General features: G+C 30.9%; 1 protein-coding gene across 1 annotated transcript; it reads right to left on the reverse strand.

Annotated features, from left to right (window-relative positions):
• Positions 1–8,486: 8,486 nt before the first annotated feature.
• Positions 8,487–21,659, reverse strand: LOC131659346 (uncharacterized). Its single transcript, XM_058928553.1, has 14 exons — positions 21,627–21,659; positions 21,383–21,537; positions 21,175–21,295; positions 20,679–20,750; positions 20,432–20,500; positions 14,446–14,592; positions 13,893–14,034; positions 13,716–13,805; positions 13,394–13,483; positions 13,221–13,277; positions 12,656–13,100; positions 11,591–12,516; positions 10,259–11,476; positions 8,487–10,150 (listed from the first exon to the last, which is right to left on the reverse strand). Exons 1-14 carry the CDS (start codon positions 21,657–21,659, stop codon positions 8,487–8,489), a joined length of 5,229 nt encoding a protein of 1,742 aa, XP_058784536.1.
• Between the last annotated feature and the right edge of the window lie 491 nt (positions 21,660–22,150).

The raw sequence follows: 22,150 nt of genomic DNA on the forward strand, positions 1-22,150 counted from the left end.
TATTATTAATAGGGTTATTAGAGTTGTCAATAAGGTTGTCAGAGTTGCTTTCAAGTTGTTTAGAGTAAAATATGATAAACCATAAAATTAAAATTGAAGGTATTTGACAATTTAGAGTTGTTTTCTTATTACTTGAGTCAGACCATTAGCAGAGTAATTCGGAGCACTTTAGAGTTATTTTAGAGTCATAGGAATTACGTGGAGTTGTTTAGAGTACCTTGGGAACTCTGTCGAGTTATAGTTATATATTTTTATAACTTTTTATGAGTTAATAATACATAATAAATTAACGAAAAATATTATGTTGAGATGTTTTGAATTCATAAAAATGTTATTTTTTATTCTTGAGTTTTTGAGACTGTTGGCTACTGTTGGGCAACGTTAACGGCTGCATAGAGATGATTGTGTATAGGAAAATGTTGGTTTTGTGCATGATTATTATGCTTTCTAATTGAATACTTGTTGATTTTATAAGTATATTGTTATGGTGGTTGACTGATGGTGAGTATGTGATGTTGAATGATATTAAAGTTGCTGTTGTTTTGTGGGGTAATAGTTCGAGTAGGGTGAACTATTATCGTGGGTCAATGCATGTTGCTTATTTTTTGGCTAAGACTTTAAATCGTATGTTGTTGTTGATGAAAGAAGCGAGTTGCAATCTGAGCAGGGCGGATTGGTGACTTGTCTCGAACCCGAGCAGGGTGGATTCAGGGTTCGAGCAGGGTGAACCCAGTTCCTAAGTGAACCAATTTTTGATGATATGGTACCACATACATGTGCATTATAATGGATCGCATTTCAAGTTGCATCTCTGAGTTGTTGGGACGATGAAATAGTTGTTATACTGTGTCGATGATATCATTGTGAAGCTGGAATAGTTGAGATCTTTTGTTGATAATTTTGTGATCATAAATGTTGTTTAAAAAGTTGTGGAGTGGTGATTATGCATGAACTAATTCTACTATAGTATTTATCATACATCCGATTATATTGTTTGATATCTCACCCCTTATTTTTGAATGTTACCCCTATGTTGGTAACATGCAGGTAATCCAAAATGAAGGTTGTTTACCTTCAGTAATTCGAGTCAGGTGTTGGTCACTCTGATACGTTACATTCGAGGGGGATGAACGTTTGTGTTTTATTTTTGTTAATTTATATTTATTTGTTGAATTATAAGTTGATATTAATAAGTGATTTGTTGTTTTTAAAGTTGGTTTCAGTTGGACAAGTTAATATATCATTTAAGTTGAAATTGTGATTCCGCTGCTTATTTAATGAAAGTTGGTTTGTTTTCAAAGATCAAAATACTTTTTTACCGGTCCATCCGAGTTTTAAGTGTTATGTATCTTTTTTATGTGCGATTACATGTCGTTGTTTTAAGAAGTAAATGTGGCATCCTGTTTATATGTTGGAATTTTATAACTCTAATTTTTATAATATTCGTCGGGTAAAATGGGGTGTTACATTAGTGGTATCAGAGCAGGTTGTCCGTCCGACCAAGTTGCCGAGTCAGTAGAGTAGTGTGACAGTTGAATAATGTTGATATGTTGTTTCTTAGTACGTGACATGTGTGCAAAACATTGTCGGTACTTGTTAGCATTCTAATCGATTGTGTGCAGGAGTTAGTTTGAGATAAGTGGTGGAGAAGCTTTGCTTCTCGAATATGTGAGTTGTAAGATGTTGGTTCAGTGTGCTGCTGATGGAGAATGATCACACATTGTTGATGTGTACTTCTCGGAGAATGAAGAGCAATGTAATGGATGTTGATATACTAGTAAAGTGAAAATCCCTGATGTTTTTCTGAAGGGTGATCGTTAAGTAAAAAGGATAATTTTTAGAAGATGGAACTTAGAAAGTTGCGATGTTTAAGCGCTGCTGCTGGACTGTGAAGTTATCGGTTTGAGTAATTCTTGCGTATAATATCAACATTTGAACTGTGATTAAGTTACAGATTGCTGTAGACCTTGTCGTGGGGTCCTTGTGAGTAATTTTAGAAGTTGTTGGAATTGTTGGAATTCCTTGAATCGCGAGTCAGAGTCAAAACTTAAGGATATGAGTAGTTTTGTGAGAAGGGATAGAGTCTTGGTGTTCCAAAGACAGAAATTTTTGGAGAATTTCTGTGTCTCTTAAGTTATAAGAAGAATGAGGTTTTGAAATGTAATAGAATTCATGTTTTATAGTTCCAAATTATTACCATATGTTAGGTATGGATGTATAAGTGTTTATTTCAAGAAAGGTGGCTGAACTAGTTGGATTTTAATTAAGAATTAGTATGAACCTGAGGGCTGTTCGCGGGAATTTTTCTAGTTTTTGGGGAAACTTCAAAATTTCGTAACTTTTGACTCGAGTATCGGTTTGACCCACCGTTCGAAGCTGAGAAAAGCTCATACAATTTACTTTCATGGAAAATGATTTCTTTTTCTGGAAATAAATTTAACCTGGTATGTAATGAGACTTGGTGGTGTCGGTGTATGATGTCGGTGTTTGCGATTTTTGGTAAACTTTAAAGATTCATAATTTTTGGACTGTAACTCTGTTTGGACCGTCGTTTGAACCTTCAGGAAGATAGTGCGGCGTTCCTCTCAGCAAAAACAGTTCCGGTACTTGGAATTGATTTAAATGGTATGTAGCGATGATTGTAGAGATATTTAGATTATGGATTGAAGAGACGAGAAGCTTTTTGAGCTTAATTAATTATTGTCGCGGTTTGTTTGGGGATAGGTCAAGTGCGATATGTCGTTGATGAATGGATTGGAGAGAGGTAATGGTATTATCGAGATTCTGATTGGAATGAGACGAAGGGTAATTGTAATACGGTGAACTGACTTTATATCGAAATGATGCGGTAAGCAAGAGTCGCCACCGACTTTTATTTTATCCAAATTAATCAGAAAGGCTAAAAGAACAGAAAAAAAACTTTTTAAAGAAAACAGGGTTCGGGGGGTAATTTATGCAAAGGGAAGGTGTAAGGCACCCTTTGCATCCATGGTTTTCCATGGGCTCTTAATTACTTTGCTCTTTTGAAAGAAATATAGAAGAAGTGAATACGGAGTTTAGCTCGTAAATGAGCGTAGCCATATTGAAAGTTTATGAAAAAAAGTGTAGAAAAAGATTTTAGCCAGAGCAAGGCGATTAGGAGCAATTACCTTAATAATGTAGAAAAACAAGTCTTTTAGCCTTTCAGGGTGAAAGGGTCTATCCATGCCATAAGAGGGCAGGAAGCCTTTCGTTTGGATGTTAATGGGTCATCGAGTTATCGTTCGCCATAAGACTGTCCCATGCCATAGAGAGGCAGGTAGTCTAAGGGAAGGATCAGAATAGCCTTTCGTTAGGTAACCAGAGGACACCTCAGCCTTTCGTAGGCAACTTCCGAGGGACGAGATCATATTTAGTGTATCGAAGGCAGCATCATTAGGGACTTATGATCTTTGCATTAGTCGAGGCAACATGGCTGAGGTATCCTCGTATTCGAGGGACACGGCTATTCTGCAAAAAACACAAGGCAACAGGCAACCGGCAACAGGCAACAAGAGAGGTTACCAAAAAAGGTGCGTGGGTGCAACAATCTCGTGATCAAATTGAGTTATATTATCTTGTAATTAAGTGACTCTAATTCAGTTCAGAGTTACACTCCCTAAAATTACTAACCACATCAATTAATATGGGGAAGGGGAAAAAGAAACCAGCGGGGGAAAGGGAGAATGAAGCCAACGGATCAATAGTGCTACAGGTCTAACACAAGTAATAATTAAAATAAATCAGAGTTTTAGGGTTATCGACTATTGAGCTTTGACGGTTAGCAAACCCTGAAAATTGGAAAAGGGAGAAATAAACAGAAAATAGTGAGTGTATGGCTAATTCAACGACAATTAAGGCTAACCCTAATTTGATGAAAGAAACAAAATAAAATAGAATGAATATTTAAAATAAATATGAAATAGGACTTAGCCTTTGATTTGATCTGATATGGTTCATAGTCAGAGGTAGCCTCGGAGTTAACCCTGAAAAATTGGCAGAGCAAAGGCAAAAGCAGGAAAGAAAGTGAGTGTAGGAAGAGTCCATTGACTTTTGAGGATGAAACCCTAATAACAATTTTATAATGCAAATAAATATTTAAATGATAAAAATAAAAAGGGGATAAAGTCGGGACTTAGCTTCGTAAGAGGCGTGGCACGTTGCCGGAGTAAACCCTGTTGTTACCCCTGAAAAGGCACAAAGAAAAAGGAAAATTTTTAGTGTATGACAGATTCATCGACTATTGATACGAACCCTATTTTAGCCCAAAAGGCGAACAAAATATAAAATGATATTAAGCAAGCCCAAAAAGTTAATGGAATCGAAGGTTCGATTTAAGTAGATAAATCAAAATAAAACTTAATTATTCTAAGGTTACCTAATATTTTAATTAATTAAATGTATAAACAAATAAAATTAACAGTAAAAAGATTCTAAAAGAAAACCGAGTTTTCGATTAAATAATAATTAATCATAATTTTACTATAAAACTATAAATTATTATTATGTAAAAATAAAGATCATAAAATAAATAATAAAAAAAAGAGAGAAGAAAAAGGAAAAAGGCATTTATATAATTAACAATAAAAAAAAGTAAAAAACTTAGCTCTGTGATTAGGTGTTGGTAATTAAATAATAATTAATCATAATTTTACTATAAAACTATAAATTATTATTATGTAAAAATAAAGATCATAAAATAAATAATAAAAAAAAGAGAGAAGAAAAAGGAAAAAGGCATTTATATAATTAACAATAAAAAAAAGTAAAAAACTTAGCTCTGTGATTAGGTGTTGGTGAGTTTTGGAGCTGCATGGTGCATATGCGCTCTCCGGAGCGTTGGATCGGCTTTGCCTAAAATCTGATGACCATTGGTTGTAGGCATACCATAGTCACGCGTAAGGGAGGTGCACCGGATCCTCAGGCCAACCATAACACACATATTTGTAAAAAATAGAGATTCTTCAGTGGGGTTCGAACCTACACCCTGTGGGTCATCATCCATAAGCCTCTAACCAACTGTGCCATTAGCGCCATCTGATATTGAAACGAAACAAAAGTAATATATAAAAAAAACTGAATTTTAAATAAACCAAAACGCGCCCAGCACTCTCATATTCTTCGTGACTTTTTCTGGAAAAAGAGAAAACACGTTCAGCAACGGTTTTCTTGCGCGGCTATACCCTGCGCCGATCCAATCCGCAAATCGTCACTGATCAACACAAAAAAAACAATCCAAATCGAACATATGCTACCCTGCGAATCCAATGAAACCATCAATTTGGCCTAATGCTGCTTCTAACTAGTATCCCCAAATTGCAAGGTCGGAACCCTAACTATGGTGAAACACCATACTTGCGACTAAACACACATCAACCGGTACAAAAAGCTCACAAACATCATTATGAACACCAATATGTAATCAAATTCAAGTTATGATGCGTGTATGGATGAATTAGAATCTAAGATTTTTTTACCAAACCGTAAACTGCAGGGTAGAGTTCTTGGACGTGCTAGTGACTGGTATTGATCTGGCAAGCTTCAGGAGCGATCGAGGAATTGTTTTTGATCCGCTATAAGCTCTGAATTCATCTCGATTTGGACCTGCAAACTTACTTGAATTCACAACTTTGGCAAGCTTCCATAAGGGTTCTGAGCGGCCAAAAAAAATCCCCTCATGGCTTCCACCTCTTTTAGTCTTATAGCATACTGAATTAGGTTAGCTGAGGTGAATCAAATCTTTGTTATTATGGAGATTGTGTGAGAAATTTTTGATTGAATCCATGAGATTGAGTAATTGGAGATTTGATTTGGAAGAGATTCAAATCTTGCTGTTTTGAGCTCAATCATGTATCAAGCAAGCTTCTAAAGAGAAGTCACGTACATCATTCTTCATGTTTTATATTTCATTTGATTTGTTTTGATTTTGATTTATTTAGATTTAAATAAAATAAAAATCAATAATAAAAAAAAATAAAAAAAAATAAGACCAAAATCAAGATCATGCACAAATGGGCTTGGAGATCTCTTGCTATGTCATTTTCATGTTTACACCCCATCAGTTAGGCCCATTTACTCAAACATTCAAAATTGCTCCATTTAGCCTTTTACATTTTTTTTCCAAGATAGCCTAACTTGTGCCAATCATTCCTCACGAATTTCCCTATATTAAGCTCAGATATTTACTCGAGATTTGATCACAAAATAAACCAATATTTCATCTTTTATGTTTTTCATTATTCGTTTACTTTATTTAAGAATTTAAATAAATTCCAAATAAAATATTAATGATAACAAATAAAAGAATGGCATCGTGGGTCTTATAATGGGTCATGAACATGTTTGAAATGGAAATCTTTTGAATTAGAGCCTGAATTTTGTCATGGATATAATTTTGAAATATCATAAACCATATGAGATGCCTTGGAGCTCTTGTTTCATTCATTTTCTTCAGAGAAATCAACAACCCTGGTTATATGAACCATTGTTTAGGAGGATTATCCTTGAGCATTGTACTTTGATTTGAATTTGAATAGGAGAAATAGTATGGGCAAATTTTGGGGTATGACAGTAATGTACTGGTATGGTAGTAAGTCTTGAGATGGAGAATACTTAAGCTTCGTGTAAGGCTAAAGGAGTGTAGTATGGACCGTGTAATAAGTTCAGCATTGGTGTCTCATCGACGAGATCGAATGAGAGGAAACTGTTGGAGTATTTAGGAGTCTCAAAATAAATTAGTGGATTATGGTGCTGCATGTGACTTGAATGCTAATTTTAAAGAAACGCTATTATAGTTTGGTAACTAGGGTTTATGCTCCATTATGATTGTCAACTATCTATTGACAAATTGAGGAGCTGGTCACCCTTAATCTCTTGTTAATAGTAGACGAGATCGTGTTGGATGGTATAGACTTTTCTTGCTATCTTAATAGTGTGTAAAGTGATTGATGTTATATCGTGAGGATAGTCGCTCACCAGTTTGTGTGAATTAATGGAGGAGTGGCTAGGAAAGAGTCTAGACGTATTGAACAATTCAGAGTAGCAGGTTTATATGCGGGTTAACATCGCAAGGTGAGAGGCCGAGAATACCGAAGTGAACAACGATCTTGTGGTGAATGTTAAAGGAAGTCCGAAACCAGATTGAGACTTGTGCATTGGATGTTGACGGAAATTTTAAGGATAATGGTGATTTAAGATGGATAATCAGAATCGCGCAGCTGAAGCGTTATGTGGCGCAGTTACTATGCGTATACGACTCGTTAGAAGTGAAGGATTAGAATATCAAAAGTATATGGTTGAGTGGTTGAGATGCTATTAACGGTTATGTCACAAAAGTGTTGAATGATTAGCATGTGTGTATTAGATTCAAATCGTGTGGAGTTGTTTTTATGTCAAGGAAAGTAGTGATCGAAGTGTTTCCAAACGCGACTAGGGGATCGGAGAGTTAGATGCAAAATTCGTGTTAAGAGTTATAGTATCAAGTGAATTTTCGAGGACGAAAATACTCTAAGTGGGGGAGAGTTGTAACGCCCGTTAATTAAATTAATTAATTAAATTATTTCGAATTATTTGTCAAAGTTGCAAAATATTGTTAATTGTTGAATAGTTGTTATTAGTATTTTAGTTTATTAATTAGTTGATTTATAGTATATTAATAATAATATAGTGAAGTTTATTTAATTATTGGGCTTGTTTCAGTGGTTGAAATAGAAAAGGTGGGGTGTGGAAGTTAGGCCCATTGGAGATATTAAAATTATAAGGTTTGGTTAAATAAGGAGAATTAAGTTAATTAAAATTTTGGGAAAGAAGAGTTTGGATAATTAACCGTAAGAAAATTGCAGAAGAGAAAAAAAAGGCAAAGGTTGGAAGCTAGGGCAAAAGACCTCAATCGATAAAATAGAAAGATCTCCAATCCAAGGTAAGGGTGGGGTTCTGACTATATAATGGAAATTAAGATAAATATTATGTAAGGGTGAGCTTTTATATGATTATTGAAGTTGTATGATAATGTATGATGGATAGAAATATCTTTAAGATGAAATCCCTAAATTTCCATAGTTTTGTTATTTTTAGATTTTATGAACCTTACCATTATTTATATATATGGTGAATTCTAGGGTGAGGGTCCAACTAAATCCCTCACTCATGTACCATTATTATCCACCATAGATTAAATCACTTTATTAAATCTTATTATAGAGCTTCCATACCCAATAATTATTTTTTAAGTTTCATTAATTTTTCAAAAGGATAAATTTAAGTAAATAAAAAAAAAAAACCTCTATTTTTATTTAACTAGATTACCGACCCGTGCTTCGCATGGATATGTTAGAAATAATTATTTAATAGTAGTTGATATTTATTTGTTATTTGCATAAAAATTATTTTATACATCATATAGATTATATTTGCAATTATACTATTAATTATTTAGAATGTATAAATTAGAAGAAAGAAAAATTAAGTAACTAAAGAATATTATTAAATATTTCTTTGTAAACTACATTTGATGTTGTATCTATATCTTCACCTTCATCATTAGTCACCAATATCTTCAACCCTTTTTTTGAAGTGACCCGTGATATGGTAACATATAGTTGTCCATGAGAGAAAATTGGTTGAGGTAGATATACTCCAACATGTTTGAGTGATTGTCCTTGACTTTTATTGATAGTCATTGCAAATGAAACAGCTAAAGGAAATTGGCGCCGTTGGAATTTGAAAGGGATTCTCTTATCAGAAGGAGTCAATGATAACCTTGGAATATAAACTTTTTGACCAATATTGCTTCCTGAAATGACCTTTGCTTCAACGACATATTTTCCCATTTTTGTAATTATTAATCGTGTTCCATTACACAAACCTAAAGATTGTTCAATATTTCTCAATAACATTACTGGTACTCCAACTTTTAATCTTAACTTGTGATTTGGAAGTCCAGAAGAAATAATTGTGTTCAAAAATTCAGGAGTGTGTATATCATTTGGGATGTCAACATCTGAGTTTTTATAATACGGAGAATCAAAACTCAAATATATTATTTCTTTTCCACTTACTAAATCCAGCATGTAATCATTGATTGAGTCAACAATTATATTCTTAGGAGCTAATATAGCCCTATCTTGAAAAAATGTCTGGTCACTCATATTTTGGAAAAGATTTGGATATGTGTTTTGAACAATAGCCGCAAGTGGATCACCAAAACTTGGAATTAGAAAATTGTTTGGTATATTGATTGTGATATTTTCATCATTAGTTTCTCCAATACTTCCATCACCAATTCCCAAAATCCACCGAGAAAATTTCGTTCTTTCTTCAATATCAGACGTTGAACTTCTAGTTAGAAGTCTCATGTTTGTAGTTAATGTAAGAACTTCACAAAAATTCCAAAGATAGGAAGAATTGATAGTAGCATGAACAACGTCTTGTCTAGTTCCTTTAGGTATGATAGGAAGGATTTGGCGAAAATCTCCACCCAAAACAACTACTTTTCCACCAAATGGGATATCTAAACTTCCATTATTATAAGATCGAAGAATATCCCTTAAAGTGCGATCAACAGCTTCAAAACAATGCTTATGCATCATTGGTGCTTCATCCCATATGATCATCTTTGCCTTGGCTATTAAATCGGCCAAATCACTTTTTGGAGTTATTTCGCATGTTGAGCATTCATCAACATTTATAGGTATGCAAAACCTTGAGTGTTCAGTTCTCCCTCCTGGAATAAGCAATGCAGCTATCCCACTTGAAGCTACTGTTATAACAATCTCACCCTTTGATCTTAATGCTGCTGACATTGATCTCCAAATATAAGTTTTTCCAGTTCCTCCATATCCATAAAGGAAAAAAAATCCTGGTTTATTTTCATTTACCCTTTTCATGATACGATCATATATTCCTTTTTGTTCAACAGTCATTGTTGACATTAATATACGATGCTCCTCAACCAAAGATTTTCTGTCATAGTTCAACTCATCATAAATCAATGTATTATTTCTCTTGGGTATTAATGACACATATGCTTGAGGCATTTCAAGATAATCTTCCAAACTCTTGTTATTACTTTGTAAGAATGTCTCTATTTCAGCTAAAGCGTAGCTTTTCAGTTGATCGGGAGTCAAGACCATATCTATAATTTTAATGGAATATGTAATTAATTAAAAGAAATTAATTATTAAGCACAAAACATAATACATACAAAAATAAAAAGTGCAGTTTAAATTAATATGCAAATTACCTTCAATGTGCAAAAGGCGTCGTTGCTTATGTAAAATATCATCACACAAATACTCCCAAGTGTTATTCCAAACAAAATCTGGGTGAGATATTTGCTTTGACAATAATAAAGTTGCAAACAATAGGCGCAAATATTCTCCTGTACCCCATTGGCTTGCCTCCACAATTGCATCTATGTATTCCTTATCATCATCCAAAAATCCTAATGCATAGCAAGCCTCCTTAAAAGTCTTCTTTGTATCATTATTAACTGTTTTTATTTCTTCAAAAGATGTAGGACCCTTCACATGATTTAGCAAAGTTCTCAAATAAAATATCTCACCAGATCCAGGGGGAACAAAATGAAGTCTCCCAATTGCAAATCCTTGTTTTCGTGGAGCCCATTCATGTTCTTCAACTTTCCACACAAACTTTGTTGGAAATTGACTGTATGTAAGATTTTTTGCTTTAGGATATATTTTGTTGGCATCCATCCATGCCAAAAATTTTGTACAATGAACATATTTTTTGTTCACAACATCCTGAATGTCAGCATAATCATCATATATCGCATGTTGCTCATTCTTTAAATGAAAATTTAGTCGTTCCACTGATGGTTCTCTATAATTAATATCAAAAGAAAATATTCTCCAAACAGCTTCACATGCTGACAAATATCTACAGTCGTAGTACATCTTTATTTCATCCAAACAATCAGATTTATTTTGCTCATTTCCGGTGCTATAAAAGGCAACAGTGACTCGATCATGCCCTTTGTTGACATATTTAAAAAGATATTTAATTGACCGTGACTGATTGCACCACTCCACATTTATATGAGCATTATACTTCAATAACAAATGTTTATTATAAGGAACCACAAACCTGTTATCTACAAATGAGTCACCTTTTTGAATAAACACATCATTGTCTCTCCTTTTATATACCGGATATATATCTTCGTCAATAACGGTAGAATCAACAAATTTTTTTGGAAAATGTTTTGAACACTTTCCATTATGCATGCATGGAGTTTTTTTATTTTGAGCGCCGCATGGACCATGAATCATCAATGAAGATACCACTTTAAACAACTCAGGCTCTTTATCTTTATTTGGAATCTCGGCAGATATTATTTTGTCAATATCATTAGGACAGACACACTTATAATTAGTTTGAAGGAAAACCAATATGTGAGCATGTGGGAGTCCATGCTTTTGAAACTCAATAGTGTATATTACTGCAAGTTTGAAGCAAATAAGTTCAATTAATATTAAATGTTAGATAAAAATACATTTGAGTAATAATTATATAAAAAATATTAGATGAGGAATGAAAGTACATATAAGTTTACCTGATTTGACTTTTCCAAAAATAGTGCCTTTCTTGATGTCTTTTATTAACTGATCAAGTTTAATTTTGAAAAGTCGACTCACTAAATCGGGCCTATCCTCTGGCTTTAGGTGATATGTTTTCAAAAAATCAACCAATTCAGGCCATTTATGGTTACATGTGAAAGTGATAAATAAGTCAGGATATCCTATCCAACCACAAATTGCCATGGCATCCTGATAATTTTGTATCATATATCTTACTCCACCAACAAATGTAGACGGAAACACAATTCTTTTTCCTGATGAAGTTGGATTAGTCTCTCCTCTAAGAATGGCCTCGGTTAACCCCTTGTAGATTTCTGCTCTTAAGTCTTTCTGATGATCTCTAATCCACTTCAAGCGCGAAGACTCTATTGCACTAAATGAATCCACCAAAAATTGTTGAAATAATCTTTCAAAAAACAATAATGTTGACTGATTTGTATCTCTTTGTTGAATTTTGTATGCAACCCATTCTTTTTGTGTGACAAACTTCCTTTTTGAAGTGGACGTATTAGTATCTTCATTATATGGAATATCTTTTCGAAACCCGTCTTCTCCTCTAGGTAATAGAAGTGGATATTGTAATGGTAAATATGTTGGCTCAAATACAGAAATACGTTGCAACAATCCAGATTGAGTCTCAACAACAACATCTCTATCAAAGTCTACTGAATCAAAATCACCAACGACCAATGCTGCCACCTCTGAAGCTGTTGGAAGATTGTATCGTCGACCATCACAACCTCTGTTTCTTAATATTATTAACTTCATAGTTGGAGCATTTTGTTTTGTTATGGTGTCTCGAATTATCCTATATGTTTTGACATAGGGATTGAAATTATCAAGAACTTCCCTTATATCGCTAACAATTGTTGATTTCAACTCAAAGTCTTCACCATCCATTCTGTAATATATGAAAAAATAATTGGTGGTTATACGTAATTGAAGTAGTGTTTATCAATAATCTTAAAACAAAAATATAATAAGCTCAAGGTTCGATATGATAATTATGACTATGAAACTATACAAATGAGTGTAATTACCTGACAACGGCCATTCTGTTAGCTATTTCATTATCAGTGTCGTAGATGTATAGTTGAGAAAATTTTGGTTGGTTCCCTGGTAAAGGCAACAAACTTCCAATTTGATGAAAGTTTTCACCATTCATCACAAATATTGGTGGTGCATTACCATTATTTATTTCCTTATTTATTTTTCCTCCCATAGAGGTGAAAGCAAACATACTATTGAAAGATCTAATATTTTCCAAAAAGAATTTACTCCTTCTGTCATGTTTGTGATACAAATCATGCAAAGATTGAGGAAGAGTGGGGTATGGAGCAATTAGAATCTTGCCTTGCATGCAACACATTGAAAATTTTGGTGTCAGTGGTCTATACTGTTTTTGAACGCGTTCTTCATACCACATCAATGCACCACAGAATTCACAAACACATATTGGGTGACCCATATTTAAATATTGCGAATCTACAATTTATACAAAACAAAAAATTAACAATTTTATTTGTCAAATAGTCAATTTTAATATTGGCAAGATATCTTTAACAATATAATGTAGCAATATTATGTAGATATAAAATTTTGAACCTGAGTTAGCAGTATCATCTAATTGTTCATTGTCAATTTCTAACGGAAATTGAATCCCTAAAAGAAGTAAACATATTTTTACAATGTTAAATATACATATAATAATAGGTTTTTAAATCATAGATTTGAGAATATTGTAATATTACTTTAAATAAATATTTTGATTAAATTACCTGAATTAGAAGGTACATTCGACTCTTCTACATTTGTCATGCATACCATGGTGTTTAACTCATTGTCATTTTCCACCATTGACATAATGTCTGGAAGTTAAAAGGTAAATTCGTTTTAATTAATTAAGTTCAATAAGAGTAAAATATTCTACAAAATGATACTAATCTAATTTGTGTAAATAAATACAATATCACTAACAATTTGTAATTGAAAAAGAATTCTTAGAAGAAAATTAAATACAATATTAGACTATGTAAATATATATATTTTTAAATGTTAAAAATATATATCCTTTAAATAAATATTTTTATATAAAAATACCTGAATTAGAAGGTATATCCGACTCTTCTCCATTTGTGATGGATACCATGTTGTTGTACTCATTATGATTTTCAATAGAAGAATCAATTTCTGAAAGATAAAAGGTGAATTATTTTTAATTACATTAAAAATTATGTATTTTAAGATTTGAATATATTTTATAATATTTAAATTTACCCATATTTTGTAACGTGATTTTTTTAATATGTTTCAAATCAAGTTGTTGCTTCCTTTTGAGCCGACTGAAACGTTGAATTTCTGCATCATTTTCTCCATGTTGCTTTTCTGTTTTATAGCGGGAAATAAGACACTTTATCAACTTAAAACAAATATAAAGATATAAAGATATTAAAGATGCAATAATATAATTAATATTATAAAAAATATTTATAAAATAAAGTGCTGTTATTTTTTACAGATTTTATTATATTCTTGAATATTTAAATTTACCTATCTTTGAATGTTAAATAACTTAGTACAATTGCTAATTTAATGCTTTGATTTTATAAACAAAAATTTATTGTCAATTTAATATGTTTGATTTTTCAAATAAATTTGTTAATTTAATATGTTGATTCTATAAAAAAATTTATATAAAATACAATATTAGACTATGTTTATATATTTTTTTAAATGTAAAAAATATATATATCCTTTAAATAAATATTTTTCCTATAAAAAAATACCTGAATTAGAAGATATCTGACTCTTCTCCATTTGTGATGGGTACCATGTTGTTGTACTCATTATGATTTTCAATAAAAGAATCAATGACCGAAAGTTGTTGCTTCCTTTTGAGCTGATTGAGACGTTGAATTTCTTCCTCATTTTTTCCATGTTGATTTTCTGTTTTAGAGTAGAAAATAACACACTTTATCTATTTAAAAAAATATAAATAGTAAAGATTTTAAAAATGTGATGATATAATTAATATTTTAAAAAATAAAAAATATTTATAAATTAAAGTGTTGTTATTTTTACAGATTTTACTATATTTTTGAATATTTAAATTTACCCATCTTTTGAAATGTGTTTTTTTTAATACGTTTCAAATCAAGTTGTTGCTTCCTTTTGAGCCGATTGAGACGTTAAATTTCTGCCACTCCAAGTTGCTTTTCTGTTTTAGAGTGGAAAATAACACAATTTAAAAGTTAAAACAAATATAAAATATAAATATATTAAAAATGTGATGATATAATTAATACTATAAAAATATTTATAAAATAAAGTGTTGTAAAATGGAAAGTTGTTAAATTTAATAGTAGTGCATGTATATACCCATATCAAATTTGGTATTATAGTGAATGAACAGTGAAGAATTAGTAGTATGTGTTGTTATTGAAAAGAGAGATTTTGTTATGTTTTCTAAAGAATTTTAAGTTGTGTATATTATAAAAAAAATGAAATATAGTAATAATTGTTACTAATTTTATGTTTAGTAACTGAAATAAGAAAATAATTATAATAGTAACTGAAATACATAAATAATTAATTTTATTATTTTTTAAAGTTTTTAAATTTTGAATTTGCAAGTCTGTTTTTTACGGTAAAAAACAAATTGAATGGCTTAAACGAATCACATGTAATTAAAAAAAACATTATTAAATAAGTATAAATGTTGAATTTAATGTTAAATAACTTAATAAGATTGCTAATTTAATGCTTTAATTTTATATTAAAAAAATTATTGTCAATTTAATGCGTTAGTGTTTAAATATCATTCTTAATTTAATGTGTTGATTTTATAAACAATTTATATAAAAATAATTATCAATTTAATGCGTTTATTTTATACAAATGATTATGATTTATTAAAATTTAAAAGTAGTAATTTATCTTCTAAATTTTTATTTTGAAAATGTATTATTACTTTAAAAAATCAGTAAAAAATGTGAGTATTTCAAATAATTATAACTTATTTTTATATTAAAACATAACTTAAAAATTAGTTCAATATTTATTCCAATTATATATTTTTTAGATTGCTCCTACAAAAGTGACTCTTTAATTTATTACGAATAAATAAATATATGCAATATGTTAATTGAATAATTATGAGAAATTGTTAAATCAATATTACGATTACTTTAAGTATACAATTTATTTTTCTCTAAATATTATCTTTAAAAAAGAATTGATGTCAATATAGTAAATATTTTTTAATTGTCATGAAATCATAATAGGAAGTTTTTATAAATGACTATAATGACATTGATTGACAAAATTTGAAGATGTGTGACCATTAAACTAAATATCATCTATGCTATCTGAATCATTTTATTAAGTTTAAATAATTTTATATTCAATATTTTAATGGATACGTTATGGATAAATTCATTTTATAATTTTAATAAATTAGTTTATTAATAATTTAAAAAAATTTAATTATTTATTAAAATTTTGTCAAATTGATAAACGGTTAAAATGGAAGTGTGAACTTTATGCTTAAAATGGAATGCAATAATTTTTCACACCGAATTATTAATTTAATGTTTTTATTTTATAAAAATGTATATAAAAAGTATTGTCATTTTAATGCATTGATTTTATAAAAATGATTATGATTTATTAAAAGTAGTAATTTATCTTCTTAATTTTTATTTTGAAAATTAAATATCTCTTTGAAAAATAACATAAAATAAGTAAAAAATGCGAGGCTTTCAAATAATTATAAAAATGCAAGTCTTTGAAATAAAAAATATTTATTTAAAATATTTTTAACAAAATCGTAATATAGAAATTACTATTTAAAATTTTTGAAAAATTAATTAAATAATAAATATATTAAATAATTATGAAAAGATTAATTAGTTATTATCGTGGAATTTTGATGTATAAATTTTATTTTTTTCATAAAATATAATCAATAAAATAGGTTGGACTGTCATATTTAAAAATTCTCTATATAAATATTTGTAATGTTATATTGATGTGACACAAAATGTTATAATGTATGAATAATAATGACATTGATGAATATAACATAACTGTCATTTAAATATTATTTCTAATAATTGTAATTATTTTTATTTTATCATTGGTAATAAATTGAAATAACTAAAACTTTATTTGTGTATAATTGTAAATAAATTAAAATAAAGAAAATTTATGTTAATTTTTATTATTATTAATTAATAAAAATTTTGTGATGAACAAATGTGTCATATTTTGCACTCATTACATATATTAAAAAGACGTCAAAGAGTAGATTGCTCCTACAAAAGTGACTCTTTAATTTATTACGAAAAATAAATATATGCAATATGTTAATTGAATAATTATGAGAAATTGTTAAATTAATATTACGAATACTTTAAGTATACAATTTATTTTTCTATAAATATTATGTATAAAAAAAATTGATGTCAATATAGTAAATATTTTTTAATTGTGATGAAAAATCATAATAGAAAGTTTTTATAAATGATTATAATGACATTGATTGACAAAATTTGAAAATGTGTGACCATTAAACTCAATATCATCTATGCTATCTGAATACTTTTATTAAGTTTAAATAATTTTATATTCAAGATTTTAATGGATACGTTATGGATAAATTCATTTTATAATTTTAATAAATTAGTTTATTAATGATTTAAAACAATATAACTATTTATTAAAATTTTGTCAAATTGATAAAAGGTTAAAATGGAATTGTGAACTTTATTAATGCATTGATTTTATAAAAATGGTTATGATTTATTAAAAGTAGTAATTTATCTTCTAAATGTTTATTTTGAAAATTAAATATCACTTTGAAAAATAATATAAAATAATTAAAAAATGTGAGTCTTTCAAATAATTATAAAAATGGGAGTCTTTTAAATAAAAAATATGTATTTAAATTATTTTTAACAAAATTGTAATAAATATTTATGAAAAGATTATTAGTTATTATCGTGGAGTTTTGAAGTATAAAATTTATTTTTTCATAAAATATAATCAATAAAATAGGTTGGACTCCCATATATACAAAATGTTATAATGGATGAATAATAATGACATTGATGAATATAATATAACTGTCATTTAAATATCATTTCTAACAATTGTAATTATTTTTATTTTATCATTGGTAATAAATTGAAATAACTAAAACTTTATATGTGTATAATTGTAAATAACTTAAAATAAAGAAAATTTATGATAATTTTTATTATTATTAATTAATTAAAGTTTTGTGATGAACAAATGTGTCATATTTTGCACTTATTACATATATTAAAAAGACGTAAAAACACATTAAATTAAAAAGACATTGTTTCATTCAGATTCTTTAGTTTTCAAACATTGAAATTTTGGGTCTTTAGTGATTGATGTGTTGTCACCCTCGAGATCAATTGTGTCTAATGATTCCAAACTTCGATCCTTTCTCTTTCCAAGTGTAATGCCCGGTATCATACTTAATTCAATAATTGTTATTAGTTATCTTGTACAAATATTGGATAAGAATAATACATATTACTATAATTGGCTTGCTTTTGGGTTGAAGAGTCAATTAGTAATAGAGAAGGGGCATTATGGTCTTATCACCACTTAATTAGACTTAGGACTTGTTTGGTCCCTCACTCTTTTACTTGGCCAATTCAGAATTGTGGAATAGAAGTGAGAGAGAGAGAGAGAGAAGCGTTGAATAGAAGGAGAAGGGGGGAGCCATCATCCTCTTCAAGCTTTGCATGAACCAAGATCCAACCTCAACCTCTGATTTTCGTCCTCATTTCTGCTCCAGCTTCATCATCTTCATCTAAGGCGAGTCCCTAGATAGAAAAATGGGGTTTTGATTCAATTGGGAACTTTTGGGGTTTAAGGGTTTTGAGAGATTATGCCCAAATTCTTGCTAATAACATGTTTTAATGTCGTTTATTACTTGTTCATACCATGAGCTGGCTGGATATATCTTTAATTCGTGCATGCAGGTGGATTTAAGGGGTTAGGGTACCCCAGGGCAGAACTGATGAGTTCTGCGTTTTTCTGCATCTGCTATGGTCCGCTGAGCGGACTAAGGCCGCTGAGCGGATGCTGAGCATTTTTCCAGAAATTCGCAATCCCGCTGAGCGGACCCACCCAGGCCGCTAAGCGGAGGATGCTGTTTGCAGAAAATAATTATCGCGAGGCCGCTAAGCGACGCGAGGCCGCTAAGCGGAGGAACAGTTGGGGTTCGCCACTGGAAAGCCCGCTTACAGCCCGCTAAGCGGCCAGTGCTGAGCATAATTTTATTTTCTTTCTCTAAGAGCAGTTTTGGTTCTTAATTTGTAACCAAACTCCTTCTTAATTATTAGTATGCATATGTACGTCCGATGAGTAGTATTTTATAGCACATATTACCCTTGTTTCCGTTTGGCTACTCATGTTGAATGTTATACATAATGTTAGATATGCTATCCAACAACTTTTGTCTATTCATTTGAGATTAAATATGAATAATATGATGAGAAGATGACATAATATGTGTGGTGTCCGATGTTTCGGTTAAACATTCGGATTGAATTGCCTTGTGTGACTTTACGCTTGTTATGCGTGTGTATGCATGAATCGAAGCGGGCCAGGGGCTAGGTTGATTTATGACTCGGGCTTTGTGATCAATGAGTCGTCCCGGGCTATGTGATCAATGGGACAGCCCTGATCGTGGATCGATGGGCTCACACCTGAGCTACCGTTGCAGTGTGCTTGTGAGGGTCTGGAGGCTTTCCCACTTGGAGTTAACACACTTGCGTGCTCGGTATGGTGGGGTTATGTAACCACGTAGGTTAACACATAATCGGTAACTCACCTCTAGTGAAGTCAAATAGACTATGCACTAGGCTTTCGCCCGATGGGCTCATGTGTTAAGATGGCGTGTTGTACTTGATGTCAACACACGTGCGTAAAGGTGGCTATTGGGACAGTGACGCCCTTTCGGCTAAGGTCATCTCGCGGCCAGTTAGGCTTGTGCGAACCCATTTAACCATTCTTGCAGTGTGCTTGTACAAGTCTCTTGACAATAGACGTGGGTGTAACTCATCGAGGGTGTGTTCTATAACCTAGTCGAGGCATTAACGCGCTTCTTGATTCCCCGTATGTGGATACGGGTTTTGCATACTTGTTTGTGATATACATGTGATAAGGGGAGTCCTATGGTGGACGACTCCTTGTTCTCTCCGTGTTTGTACCGGTTGTGAGATTAAACCCCGAACCAATGGTGGATTCGGTTTTGATGCATGTACCCTTTAGATCCGAGTGGACGAATAGGATAGGCGGACTCACTGAGATTTAGTAATCTCATCCCATTCCAATTCTCTCTTTTCAGGTGGTTCGAGGCAAGATCGCGGTAAAGGCAAGAAGGACTAGCCCTTTAGCGTTCCTTGATGGATGCTTATCTTTTGTTCCGTTTCGTGCTTATTTTAGTTTTTGTTTTGGATGATGTACTAGCTTATGCGGTGTATTATTTTGGCCATGATACATTCGGCTTTTGTACCTTGTACTGATGATGTACTTTCCTTTTCCGCTGCGATATTATGTTATGTTGTCGTTATATACCATTATTAGCATTACATGCATATTATTCTAGACATATATGTGTGGGGTGTTACACCAAGTACCACCACTTCATTTTTGGTCTTTGAATTACCACTTTCAATAATCTCTTTAAAAATAAGGGTGTTAATATTTATTGTTAGATAAAATAAAAATATGCAAATGATAATTGATATTTGTTATAAAGGAAAAAATTATACCACCGGTTTCTCATCAGCAAGTCTAGTTACTTCTTCAACATGTTCAACTTTCTCTTCATTATTAGTTATCTTTGATAAATCATAATTCAGTTAGTTATAAATAATTATTGATAAATTAAATTACATAATTTTGTATTCATACCTTAATCCCATTAATGGATATGAATTGTTTGATTATATAAGGGTCTTCGGTAAGTTTTTTGACAGTATAGCTACGCCAATTTTGAAATAAATTTCAATCACTAACTTCAACTTTGAATAATATTTGTTTGTCCAGAAATGTATCCAAGTCTGATGGATAGGCATTAGCATTACTCCCCTATAGGTACATCAATGATATAAAATATTGTTTCATTTGTAGTATATATATATATATATATATATATATATATATATATATATATATATATATATATATATATATATGGGGACGACTCAAGTGAGAACACTTGGTTATTATGAGAAATGAGAACAATGAATCACGACCATTAAATTTTGATTTTGTTGATTTTAATGGACTGGATTGATTTCTCTTTCTATGTTGATTTAAAATAAATATTAAGGATCATAGAAAGAGAAACCAATCTAGTCTATTAAAATCAACAAAATCAAAATTTAATGATCGTGATTCATTGTTCTCATTTCTCATAATAACCAAGTGTTCTCACTTGAGTCGTCCCCTATATATATATATATATATATATATATATATATATATATTAAGTAGATTCCAATTATCCAACCTGACCCATAGAATCAAGCAGATCTTGTACATTTCTGCCCAGCACTTGAGACACAATGCGATCAAACAAAATAAAAGTTGTTGATCCGGTCTTATCTATGACTTGTATATGAACCTTAAACCTGTATATTTAAAGAAACATAATATTTTTCATTAACATGTATTATAGTAATTCAAAGTAATTTATTCTAAAATATTATTTTACTTACCTAGGAACGGCAGTTTTTGGCATCTTGCATCTGTCACAATATAGCTTTCCTTCAATTATATTAATTTTTGAGGCACATTTGGAGCATGCTTGATAGAACCATCCTGCATCAGTATCAAGCTCACATGTTCTTACTAAGACAGAGCCAAAACATTTCTGTCACATTTAAATGAAAAAAATGACCATTAATTACTGTCAGAGTTATCATAAAATATGAATATTTTCTAAAATTAATAAACAATTACTTCGGTAGATTCAATCAAATCTTCAATAGTCATTTTTTTGGTTTGGAGTAAATCATCTGCCAATGGAATTATGGTTGGTCCGGTCAGTTTGTTAGAACAAGATTTGTTCTGATCAATTATCTTAGTTTTGATGATAACAATAATATGAATTTTGCTTAAGATTATATGGTACTCTAATCCAATGCAATTTCCTTTTCAGGAAATATATATAAAGAGTACGCATAATTCAGCGCTCAGAAGCTTTGTCTCAAAGGGTTCAGCATGCAACATCAGAACATGGTCTGGCAAGACATCAGAAGATGGTCGAAGCAGAATCAGAACATGGGTCTATGGAAGCATCAGAAGAACAAGAGAACAGAAGCACTGAAGTTCTGATGGTATCACGCTCAGAAGCACTTCAAGGTCAGAAGATCAGAAGATGCTTTGCACCAAGCTGTTTGACTCTGATGATATTCAAACGTTGTATTCATAAACATCAGATCAGAAGAAAGTACAAGTGGCAAGCTACGCTGACTGACAAAAGG

The sequence above is a fragment of the Vicia villosa genome, linkage group LG3, assembly GCF_029867415.1.
Source record: "Vicia villosa cultivar HV-30 ecotype Madison, WI linkage group LG3, Vvil1.0, whole genome shotgun sequence".
In the NCBI taxonomy this organism is placed as follows: Eukaryota; Viridiplantae; Streptophyta; class Magnoliopsida; order Fabales; family Fabaceae; genus Vicia; species Vicia villosa.